The sequence below is a fragment of the Podarcis cretensis genome, assembly GCF_951804945.1.
Source record: "Podarcis cretensis genome assembly, chromosome: 7".
NCBI classification, from domain to species: Eukaryota; Metazoa; Chordata; class Lepidosauria; order Squamata; family Lacertidae; genus Podarcis; species Podarcis cretensis.
In genome coordinates, this window is record NC_137176.1 from 76,815,170 (window position 1) to 76,827,845 (window position 12,676).

Sequence of the window (12,676 nt, forward strand, 5' to 3'; positions counted from 1 at the left end):
CATGGTGGCTGGACAGGAGAAATCTGTTGCTGGGAAATGTTACTGGGCTCAGTGTCCTGGGCTCAGAATGCCGAGTTCTGTATCTCCATACAGCTGTAGCTAAGACTATGCTGCAATTCTGTTATGAGGTGCACAGAGACTATACCGTGGGGATTCCAGTCTTTAGAGTTGCAAAGACAGGCCTGTCAACTGCATGGGCAATGCTTGGTGACAATTCATCTGTTTTCACCCAGATGGGCCCAGATTTGGCCCAAGTTATCTCCAGCTAAAAAGAACAGGTAGCAGAGGATGGGAAAGACAGATGTGTATGGCGAGAGGTTGATTCGACTGGGCTAGATGCACACGTAGCCAATCACTGTGTAAGGCAGCGTCTTATGGTTTCTTGGTGATAGCAGAATAGGATCTTTTCTTCCCCAGTGGCCAGAAAGCAAAGACTTCTGTGGTTTGTGTAACTTCTGCCTCTTCCACATGCCTCACATGCTGCTACTAAAATGCCACAACAGTTTTTGAGGTTTTTTTAAAAAAATAACTCATGCCAAGAGCACCATATCAATCCATCGATATTTACGATTTCCCCCCACAATTTATGCTCTTTCTCTACATAAGAGACTTCTTCCTTGGAATGGCTCCTACATGGTATTCAGCCCAAGATTACTGAATGTATGGCCTACCAGGTGATAAAGCTGTGTCTTAGCCTGGGCTAGTTCAGACAAGGTGTGTGTCAAGTGTGCTACGTGACCAAATGCTTTTCCGTCATAAACTAGTCCATGCATGTAGAAACTTAGCATTGTCAGGGAGAAACCTGGGCCAGAACATTTATCCCTGACATCTAGTTTCCGACATGCGAGCTGGGGAAAATTGCATGGGAGGAACTCTTAACCGTGAGAGACTCCTACTGCAGTTTGAAGTGGTACAAGCCAGGTACCAGTTTACTGGCTCTGTAAAAACTAGACTTACTTTACAGTGACAATGGAATAGTCCTCCTGGGTCCTGGCCTCAGACCTGCACCTGGTCTGGCAAGCTCCTAGTATTCTATTAGGAAAATATTTATTTAGGTAACTGTTTCCAGTTGCATTCATTTTTTTTTTTTTAATGTGTACATAGTTTTCATGCTGACATGCTATCGCGAAGAGTGGGAAAACTGTATGAATAAAAAAAAAAACCCTATTTAATCTCTGGACAAGGAGCTTAACATCTGTAGCAAGATAGCAGCCAGGGTAGGCTTGCCAAATAGTAAACTCACTTTTTTTGAAAAAAAAAAAGTTAACATTTGTGTTGTCTGAAACGGAACATAGTAAAACCTTTAGCAATCAGTGATAAAACGAAAACCAAAATAGACTGAAACAAGTGGAAAATTCATCAAGATCTGATGATGCAAAGTTTCCAGCCAGTATAAGTATACTTTAACAACTTGTTCTTTACTGTAATCCAATTGTTAACATACTGAAACAATTTTGGGGCAGCTCATAAGATTGATCGTATTCATTAGTATTTTTTCTGACAGATACTCAGGACGTTACATTCGCTTCTCAGCTGGAAACTATATGTGAGCCTGCCAGATATGGCAAAACTGTGAGTGTTTGGGGAGGGGAAGGCTATAAAGCTGTTAAATTGCCTACGGTTCTGATACAGCGCAGAACATCTGGTCTGGAGAGCTTGAGGAAACGCCATTAAAAAAAAAAAACCCGGCAGAAAAGAAAAAAATCTTTGTGCTACGGAACAGGCCAGGTTTTGTACGCTTCTGTCAGATGCATAAAAAGGAGGGGAAGAAAGGGGGGGGAATACTTGGCAAGCTGCAGGATGATTGGTCAGTCACGTACGGAGCCAGACGCTCTAGCAAGCAGGGTTTGTTAAGACATCTGGTCGAGTTCCACCAGCCGCTTCCACGACGGAGGGGAGAGGCGGAGGGATAAAAATGAAGCAGCTACCCCAGCATTCCAAAACGTACACATCAGGGCTCTGATAGCAAGAAAAATAAACAGAGAGAAGGAAACCCTGTCTAGACTTCGCTGCTGCTGAGGCTGCTGCAGACACAGGGTTGGTATTTACTTGGAGAAGGCCTGCCAGGGCCGCTCTTGCAGGCGAGGAGGTGGGGGGAGGCAAAAATAGCCGTAATAATATTGGTGTGCGCGTGTAAAATAATACAGGAAGCGGCACACTGACCGTAAATGAGAACGACAGATTCCTCAATGGCGTGCTGGTAGCTGAACTGGGAGTCCAGGAGGGCGCGGGTGACAAAGGAACCATAGTAGGTGGACTGGTACCAGCCGACGTGAAGATGGTCAATGTTGACGTGGCGGAGGCTCCTCATCATCTCCATCTGATACTGAACTGGAGGGAGAGAGAGAAAACCAAGCACTTTAAAGGAGAAGCTCAGATTTGCATTGCCCAACATTGGTGAACAATGCACCGAATAAAGGCAATTTGCTACTGGTGGTAGAATGGGCAGGAACTTGAACCAGGAGCATCTTGAGGCTGCACAATTGAGAAGCAAGGAAGAGAGTCGTTCTTTTCATTCCTGGCGTGTTTTTAAGACGAACATGCCTCTCTCTCTTTTTGAAATAGGCTTGGGCAAGTCTGCTGCCTTGACATGAGAGATCTAGCAAAAGAATATTGAGGGATAAACTGCAACTCAGTGGTTGAGGGCACGTTTTGCTCGTAGGAGATCTCAGCTTCTGTCCCTGTCATCTCCGGTCATCGGCCTAGCCTGTTAAAAGCTCAAGAAGAAAGTGGAGGGATTGACCTTTGCTAAGAGTCCTGTGAGCTGCTGTCTGTTAGGCTGCAGACAATACTGCACCTAGCAGAAACCGTTTCATCTGGCTGCAGCACAGGGAGGCTTGCTCGACTGTGGCGTAAGCACTATTTCGACCAGGACAGCTTCCATTTAAGGAGGTCATTACCAAAACCCTGCCAGAGTGTGCTGCTTTCCTCTTTCCCTCTCATCCTCTTTTCCTTTTGTGCCACATCTCTTACATTATAAGCCCAAAGGCAGGGAATGTCTCACCTCACTTGTTATTTATGTCACGTTAAGCTGCTCTGGGAACCTTTTCCACCCAAAAAGCAGGTTAAAAACGCTTTAAATCGGGGCTGGAGAACCTGTGGTGCCTCCCAATGTCATTGGACTACAGCTCCCATAGTCCCCGACTACTGGTCTCACCGGCTGAAGCTGATGGGAGTTTTAGCCCAACAGCATTAGAAAACCAAAGATTCTCCATCTCTGCTTTAAACAAGTTCCTATTGTGAGAGTGTGCCAATCGAACGGCCTTCCCCATCTGTTAAAAATGACAGCTTCCCTCAAGTATGCATTCCCGAACATGTCAGAAATATAGGATATTGCCTTTTCCTACATGGCTGCTGCTGTTTTTAACCACTGCAATTTTTGGCAGCTTCTTAGCCCCTCTCGCTGCTTTAGTTTTCTCCCAGCTCTATGCTTAGTTCCAGTCAGCAGCCTAGGCAGTCCACTGCTGCCTCCTGATCTGACCTAGTTATTATATATGCTCCCAGGCCTGGCCTCTGTTTTCACCCCAGCAACACCCTGACTCTTGTGTAGCTTGGTGTCCTTGCCCGTTATATCTGTCCGTCCAACCCAACTCTCTTTCAAGTCCAGCAGCTTCCCCTCTCTGCTTCTATTCTCATTCCAGCCCAGCTTGGATCTGAATTGACCTCGCTACAATCCACCCTTGTGTTCCATCCAATTCTAGTCCAAACCCTGGTCAGGATTCCCATTTCAATTCCGCTGTAAGCTCCGTTTCCTACTGCCCAGAGATAACAGTCTTTCCCTCCTCTCAAAGAAACCCTATGAAGCCAATTTTGTTTTATTCAGAGTAGATACTTGTTTAAAATGTACCTGTAAAGTATATGTGCAGGGTGCATACGTTTGTGCTAATCAAATCTAACCCAGGTACGGTGGTACCTTGATTCTCAAACTTAATCCATTCCGGAAGTCCGTTCGACTCCCAAAACGTTCGAAAACCAAGGCGCAGCTTCCGATTGGCTGCAGGAGCTTCCTGCACTCAAACGGAAGCTGTATCGGACGTTCGGCTTCCGAAAAACATTCGAAAACAGTAACAATTACTTCCGGAGTTTTGCCGTTCAGAAGCCAATTTGTTCATCAACGAAGCCGTTTGAGAACCAAAGTTCCACTGTCGAAGCATAGGAATGGGTGGGCAGTCACATCAATAGGAAACCAATGTTCTCATAGACAGGTGGGTGAAACTTGTGGAAGATGCTTGGAAAACAGTGACACTACTGGCCGTGTGTTGAAAGTACAGAGCAGTGGTTTTCACTGAGTAGCGTGTGTCTACTAAAAAATACTTAACTTCAGGGGGCCCTCGTGCCAATTAGTACTGGACACAGATATTCAGCAGGGAAATCTTTATTAAAATATAGTTAGAGCAAGCGTGGGGGAACTACCACATTGACTGTGCTGGCTGCGTCTGATGGGAATTGGGAGTACGGGCATACAATTTGGGACCGTTTACATGCTTAGATACACTTGGCGGTGCTTTTTTCACTGGTAGATTCCCAAGCTGACCCTTAGCTGTGTTTACAACAGAAAATAAATAATGAAACCAAGCCCTCTACAACAGGAGTGGGAGGGTGGTAGGTCTCCGGTAGACCTCTGGTTGAGCTGTAGTGTATCAGCAAGGGACCCCTTCCAATACCCCACTCTTTAAGGATGGCAATGAGACAACCTTTTCTACTTCAATGAGCCTGCTGGCATGAAGAAAATCAACAAGGTGAAAGAAAGGATGGTGAGTTCAGATTGGATCAGATTCTGGGGCGGAAATTACGTTTCTCAGAATATACTCAGAGGCATCCTGCTATTTTATTCTGTGTACTATGGGCAGACCCACACAATACATTTAAAGTACATGATTCCCCCCCAAAAAAAAAAAAAATTCCAATGAACTGTAGCTTTGTGAGAGGTAAAGTTATGTGCTTTAAAATTAAATGCCCATTGAATGTGCTGTTGGTGTGACCTATGTCTTTTGCACCTGACTCTGGTTGGAAGGTCATGGGATTCAAAATAGCTCCCACAAGCCTGAAGCCTACACAAACCTGTTCTACAAAACTTAGGAGGCCTAACCACTACAAGGAACTTGGAAAGAAGAAATCAAGGTGCGCGTGAATAACTCAATTTTAAACAGGCAGTTAATATTTTGTGGGGAAATGAAAGAGGTAACAGAGACCTAGGGACACACATACACACTCAGGAAAGGTCAAGATACAGAGAGTAGCACCATCTGTATCACACATTGAAAGCAGTACAGTGGTGCCTCGCAAGACGAAATTAATCCGTTCCGCGAGGCTCTTCGTATAGCGGTTTTTTCGTCTTGCGAAGCAAGCCCATTGACACCTTAGCGGATTAGCGCTATTAGCGGTTTAGCGGCTTTTAGCGGATCAGCTGATAAGCGGCTTAGGGCTTAGGAAAAGGGGGGGAAAGGGAAAAAATCCCGCAGGAACTCGCAAGACATTTTCGTCTTGCGAAGCAAGCCCATAGGGAAATTCGTTTTGCGAAGCGCCTCCAAAACAGAAAACCCTTTCGTCTAGCGGGTTTTCCGTCTTGCGAGGCGTTCGTCTTGCGGGGCACCACTGTATTATACCACTTTCTCTCCCACCCACCTAATAACTCTGGGAACCGTGGTTTGTTAAGGGTGCTGAGAATTGTTAGATGGCCCCTACTTCCCTCACAAAGCTATGATTTCTAAAACTGGCATGTCTAAGCAACAATTTGGACCTTTCTCGCCTCCAGTCCCAGCATTCGACCCACTGATCAGTGGCATGTTTTTTAAAAGCTGGGGGGGGGGTGCTGTCCTCTTATTTGTGTCATGTTTACTGGGTTTTAAGTGCAACAACATGTCTGTGAAGAAATGGTGCTAATTTCATTGTTTCAGGGCGGTGACAATAAAATCAGTACTCTCAGTGGCCAAGTCTTCCCTCAAAGTGGAATTTGCTTTGCAGTTTTAAAAATTAAGTTAACAAGAGAAACTAAAATGTGTGGTAAAGGCCTTTAGCTTCTTCCTCACACAAGCAGGATCCAGTTGGAGAATGGAGACAATTAATAATATTTCATATAATATTCACACATACACACACAATTTCCAAAAGGCTAAATTACATTTTTTAACTATTTGCAGAGGAATATGAAGGCTGAGTATGTGTGCGCTAGATCAGTACCATTTTTCCCTTTGTTAAATATGTAAAATATTAACCTATGTTAAATGTAGACCTGTAATTAAGAAAATGTTTTTAAAATTAAAAATCTGCAATACATCAAAAACAGAGCTTGTTCATCCTTAATTCTGCTTTCATTTCAAATTTTCATTTTTAAGTAAAGGCACTTAGAAAAGAATGGCAGGGACTGTGTGTGTTTTCAATTGTTAGCCCTTTAATTTTGAAACTAGCGTGCAAATATTTCCCACTGTTTCCAAACGTTGGTTTGGATGAAACATTAACTTTAGTAAACAAGTCTTGCCTCTCTCAGGCTTTCAGATTCCCCCTTCCTTTTTCTGCTGTGGCCTCAGAGAAGAGTTTGGACAGTTCTGGTTAATCAAAACCATAGCCTGAGCCCAGATAAACTGTGGTTCATCATAATTAGTGTTAAACTAACTTAATGCCAGTTTATAAAACTGGCTTGTCTCCACTTAATATAGCTAATATTCACCACAACTTGAGCTCAAACAACATGCTAAACTGTGGTTTACCTAAAATGGGGAAACGTGCATGCCCAGGAAAAAGAAACTAGGCTCATTCTCAATTTTCTAAACAATGGTTTAACATTATGTCTGAATGCAGCCAAAGCTTGGGCGAGAAAGATGCTGTCCACCAACAATTTAATCCTTTTGATTTTCACAGTTTACTGATTTGAGAAAACACAGAGATGTCCAGTTTGGCTATAGCAATGAAGCCAAGGTTTGGGATCACCAAATCATGCACACCGTCCCTCAACCCACATCAAAATTCTAGATGTCCCCATTTACCTGGATTAAGAATAAAGTCTCAATCAGTGTATATGATCATAGCTAGGCTAGTTTTTAATAGTCACATGTAACACTGGAAGATGGGAAGGAGAAATCACACAAGAAGATGTACGCAATCAACCTACTAGCTTCTATCTAGCCCCTAAATTCTAGTCCCCATTATGTTCGGACTACTCCAGAGAACTAAAATGCACAGATGTAGCTTCTCTACAGATGCATTCAGTCCTGAGTAGATTCCTAGAAACAAGTTTCAGTAAAAATGAATAGGATTTATTTCCAAATAAATGCATTTAGGATTAGGATGGGTGTATTCAGAAGGGGAAGAAATGGAGGCAGTGAGAGATTTTACTTTCTTGGGCTCCATGATCACTGCAGATGGTGACAGCAGCCACAAAATTAAAAGACGCCTGCTTCTTGGGAGAAAAGCAATTGACAAACCTAGACAGCATCTTAAAAAGCAGAGACATCACCTTGCCAACAAAGGTCCATATAGGTAAAGCTATGGTTTTCCCAGTAGTGATGTATGGAAGTGAGAGCTGGACCATAAAGAAGGCTGATCGCCGAAGAATTGATGCTTTTGAATTATGGTGCTGGAGGAGACTCTTGAGAGTCCCATGGACTGCAAGAACATCAAACCTATCCATTCTGAAGGAAATCAGCCCTGAGTGCTCACTGGAAGGACAGATCCTGAAGCTGAGGCTCCAATACTTTGGCCACCTCATGAGAAGAGAAGACTCACTGGAAAAGACTCTGATGTTAGGAAAGATGGAGGGCACAAGGAGAAGGAGATGACAGAGGACGAGATGGTTGGATAGTGTTGTCGAAGCTACCAGCATGAATCTGACCAAACTGCAGGAGGCTGTGGAAGACAGGAGTGCCTGGTGTGCTCTGGTCCATGGGGTCAAGAAGAGTTGGACACAACTAAATGACTAAACAACAAGAATCCAGAAGGTTAGTCAGAAAGTAATGAATCAGGGCCATATGGGCTCAAGAGTTTGAAGGAAAGGCCTTATAAGAAGCTTCAAGATAACTGGAAGTCTGAAGGATCAGGTACAATTGATTTCAGTGTGTGTTTCGTTTGCCTCCTTTTAGGTGAAAGATGCGGAAATATCCTATTTCTAGACTTTGCTAGTAATAATCCGTCTGTCTAGACCTGTGTGCGGCACCAGACTTGTACACAGTCACCTATGGAAGGGAGTGTGTCTAAGCAACCAAACCAAACTTTTACAGAGCTGGTTTCCTTGGCTTTTTATTTTAGGCCATCAGCATACGTGACGTCATGGGGCAGATCTGATGAATCCTACGGCCCCTGGAATGCTGTCCCAAGGAGTCAAAGAGCTGCAGCCCTCAACTCTTTGTAAAAAAGGTAAGTTTTACAAGTTTCTTGAATGCCAGGAGAGAAGACGCCACGCAAATGTTAACTAGAAGAGAGTGCCACAACTGTGGTGCTTATTATTCTTTGCTTTTCTGAAAATGAAGCAGGTCATAAAGCAATTAGGAAACAAATATCAAGCAAGGCCCGTAATATATTTAGTAATATAAAAGGATGAATGTGTCAACAGTATGGGTAAACCTATGTATTATACAGTTGTCAGTGAGCTGATATTGGTTGCAGCTTCCCATGTGTACATTTGGTGATAAAAGATGATTTTGCTGTTGCTAATCTGTGAACTTTGGTTCTTAGGAATACAGGAATGTCAGTATGTGTAAAAATAACCCGTATGGTAATTTTCTCGGAAGAATATCTCTTCTGCTTCGTAAGTTAAATAATGTGCTAAACTGCAGTCCAACTCAAGTTAAGTACTTGGAGGCCTACTAATTTCAATCGGACAGTGTTAAGCCCATAGTTAACTCTCTGACTGAAAATGGTGGTTGCCCCACTTTGACAAGACATTTCATTGTGCCCTTGAAAGAACTTTTTTAAAGTAGTTAATTACACAGAACCCCCAACAAGGAAGCAAACAGGGGTAGAGGAACTGAGCAAGATTTTACTCAAATGAAAAATATTTTCTTTATTTTAGTTTTAAAGGAAAGGTAGGATTGGCTTGCCAATTCTGTTCTCAGCTCCAGGGGGATGTAGATTCTTTCCAGATTACAGACTATCACCTTTTTAAAAAGGGGGGGGGGTAAATGCGGCATCATGGCAAGGCATGCAAAATTTTCACAAGGTGGGGAATAACCATACAGTACTAAGATCAATTAAGAGAGTTGCTTTCATTTCTGCTACTCTCTTCCTAAAAACAAAAATCCAAAATGTGTAAAAGACGGCTTCTTTTTTTAAGGACGGGGAGTTAAATAGTATACTGTCCTGAGAATATATAGAAATTGTCTGCCAGATTCTAAGCTGCAGTTCAGTAGTGGTTAAGGAATGGCAACTGAGACTGAGTACCTGAAGTGCTGATTGCACATATTCCACTGGATAGATTCCAAAAGCCATCAAGACTTCTATCCAGCAAAAACATACAATTTCAATGCATGTCCACCCATGGCAAGATTTATCTTCCTTGATCTAATTCGCCAAATATTGACAAAATTGCATGCTTTGCCACATACTGCCAACTTACCTTTGATCCTTAATACTGTACAGCATAATTTTACTAAAGCCTACTGACAGCAATGCCCATTCTCTAAGTTTAAGCCTTTGTTTCTGCTTTTCTAATGAACAAACAGATAAAATTAGTAAATCTGTGCTTTACTAAAACACACTGAACAGTTAAAAATAAGATTGAAGACCAGCGCAGATGTCAACGCAAAAGTTGCAAGGGTGCAAAATAGCAGTATTTTGTCTTTTTCCTGTTCAAGCATAGGTGTTCAGAGCAAAATTAAAGAGAGCCATTGTATGTCCAGACATAGCAGTCACCTGGACCATGAGATCAAAGCAATGCCATGCCAAGTTGTAGTGTAGACTCAGGTACATTCCATGGTCCAAAGAGACAAGCTGGAATTTTGACTCGAAATGCCAGGTTTTATAATAGCTGGCAAAGAGATCATCACACCATCTCTAACAAGCCAAATGTCAACCTGCAATTCTATTTGGGCCTCGCTGAACCCTCATAAAAGAAACAAATAAGAAAAACAAAATTTCTCGTTATCTCTAGAAGAGGTGAATCTATAGTGTAAAACACACAACTAATTGAAATTCTATCAAATTATACATCTACTGACCAATATGAAAAAGAATGATTTGCATGAAACACATGCATGGGATTATAGACTCAACTAGCTAACCACAGTGATCTTCTAAGAATGAATAACTTAAGGATGCTATCAACAGTACAGGATGATGCCTTGAGCCCTCATTCAGTAACAGGTCTACAAGAACACCATGCCTTCTCTCAAGGTAAAAACCAGATCATCACTGTTACACAATATCATTAATTGTTGTTGTTTAGTTGTGTCCGACTCTTTGTGACCCCATGGACGAGAGCACACCAGGCACTCCTGTCTTCCACTGTCTCCCGCAGTTTGGTCAAACTCATGTCGGTAACTTTGAGAACATTGTCCAACCATCTCATCCTTGGTCGTCCCCTTCTCCTTGTGCCATCAGACTTTCCCAACACCAGGTTCTCTTCCAGGGCGTTTTCTCTTCTCATGAGGTGGCCAAAGTATTGGAGCCTCAGCTTCAGGATCTGTCCTTTCAGTGAGCACTCAGGGCTGATTTCCTTCAGAATGGATAGGTTTGATCTTCTTGCAGTCCATGGGACTCTCAAGAGTCTCCTCCAGCACCATAATTCAAAAGCATCAATTCTTCGGCGATCAGCCTTCTTTATGGTCCACCTCTCACTTCCATACATCACTACTGGGAAAACCATAGCTTTAACTATACTACCGTATTTTTCACCCTATAGGACGCACTTTTTCCCCTCCAAAAATGAAGGGGAAATGTGTGTGCGTCCTATGGGGCGAATGCAGGCTTTCGCTGAAGCCTGGAGAGCGAGAGGGGTCGGTGAGCGCCGACCCCTCTCGCTCTCCAGGCTTCAGGAAGCTGTCCGCAAGCCGTGGGAGAGCTGTGCGAAGTCGCGCAGCTCTCCCACGGATTGCGGAGAGCTGCCTGTTCTGGGGGCTGGGGTCGGGGGAAGCTCGGGCTTCCCCCGCCCCAGCCCCGCGCCTGGGGGGGAAAATATTTTTTTTTTCTTTATTTCCCCCCCCCATAAAAAACTAGGTGCACCCTATGGGCCGGTGCGCCCTATGGGCCGAAAAATACAGTATATGTCGGCCAGGTGGTGTTTTACCCACACAAAAATCATTACGGTGTAATGTACATAGCCTGCAACACTGGACCTTGGGAGAACTGGGTTCATATGCCTGTTCAATCATGAGGCTCTCCTTAGTCATGTTTAAGGGTTACTGTGAGAATAGCAGGGGATAAATCTTATTCAAAATATGTTGCCCTCCTTGGAAGTGGTTGGGATTTAAACGTGGGGGGGGGGGGGGGAGAAACATTCCAACATGCTATCTCAGCTTAAAATGAGAAATACACAAGACTTGTGTCCATGCTGGCCTTGTGATGTCTCTCCCTCCCTCTCTACTTGCTAGACAGAAAGCAATCCAATAAGTTTCTGCTAACCATACTTTGGAAGATAGGAGTGCCTGGCGTGCTCTGGTCCATGGGGTCACGAAGAGTCGGACACGACTAAACGACTAAACAACAACAACAACCATACTTTACTGTATAGACAATCCAGGAAACTGTGGTTATGTGGTTGAACAAGTCAACTTTGCATCATGGCTTAAAATCCTGGCTTGTTTTTTTTAAAAAAAGAAACATAACCATAGTTTCCTCTACACCCAAACTTGAAAACTATGGCTCCTAAAAACTTCCAGGGTTGACTGCTGTATGCCAAAGACAGGAAAGAAGGTGATGAGAGAACTTCTTAATCAAGTCTAAAATGACATACAACAGGGAAAATTGGTGACCTTGCTCATCCGTTAAATGTAGAACCTGACACTAATAACTCACATATGTGACTTCAGCTGACTAAGGAGAGAAACCTAGGATTAAGTGTCGCAATAATGAATTGAAAGGCTTAGCTTGATCTATGGGATAACTCATTTCTGTGCCTGCATATAAGCAGTCTCAGAGATGATTTGTCAGAAAGCATCTAGAATTTATAAATGTGCCATTACAATAGCAGGAAATGCAGATACTTAAAATTCTGTGTAAAGTAATGGCTGTTCACAGGGGGAAAAAATGAACTGCACTAGTCTAATACAAATATAGCTTTTGTTCAAATGCTATTTTATTCAACAGATGGTGACGCATGACAGGAAGGAAACTCGTTGTTCATGCTTAGGAGATGGCTCGCCACCAAAATGGTGTCATCTTTACTAATACAACAATTGGGAAGAACGAAATCTTAATGTATGTTAGAAGTACAAAGTCACAAGAATAGTGAAAGCTGCCTTATACCTAGTCAGGTCACTGGTCCATCAATCCTAGTGTTATCTAGCCGGACTGGTAGCAGTTCTGTAGCGTCTCCAAAGAGGTTCTTTCCTGGAGATGGCAAGGACTGAACCTGGATCTGTGCCATAGCTCTGTGGGTCAGCATCTGCTTTACATGCAGGAAGCCCCGGTCTTAATCTCTGGAATCTTCAGTTAGGGCTAGGAACATCTCACCTTGGACAGCTGCTGCCAGTCAGTGCAGACAGTACTGAGATAGATGGACCAATGGTCTGAGTCAGTATAATGCAGA

The 12,676-nt window shown here is 43.3% G+C and overlaps 1 protein-coding gene and 1 long non-coding RNA gene across 2 annotated transcripts in view; one reads left to right on the top strand and one right to left on the bottom strand.

Moving 5' to 3' along the window:
- The window catches only part of LOC307220591, a 360,378-nt gene that overhangs the window by 246,952 nt on the left and 100,750 nt on the right, over positions 1-12,676 (top strand). The gene's annotated exons all lie outside the window — the stretch shown is intronic.
- The window catches only part of EIF3H (eukaryotic translation initiation factor 3 subunit H), a 74,734-nt gene that overhangs the window by 14,342 nt on the left and 47,716 nt on the right, over positions 1-12,676 (bottom strand). The window contains exon 3 of the mRNA XM_079984429.1: positions 2,164-2,331. Within this exon, the coding sequence (XP_079840555.1) occupies positions 2,164-2,331 (168 nt within the window). The remainder of the gene's footprint in view (positions 1-2,163; positions 2,332-12,676) is intronic.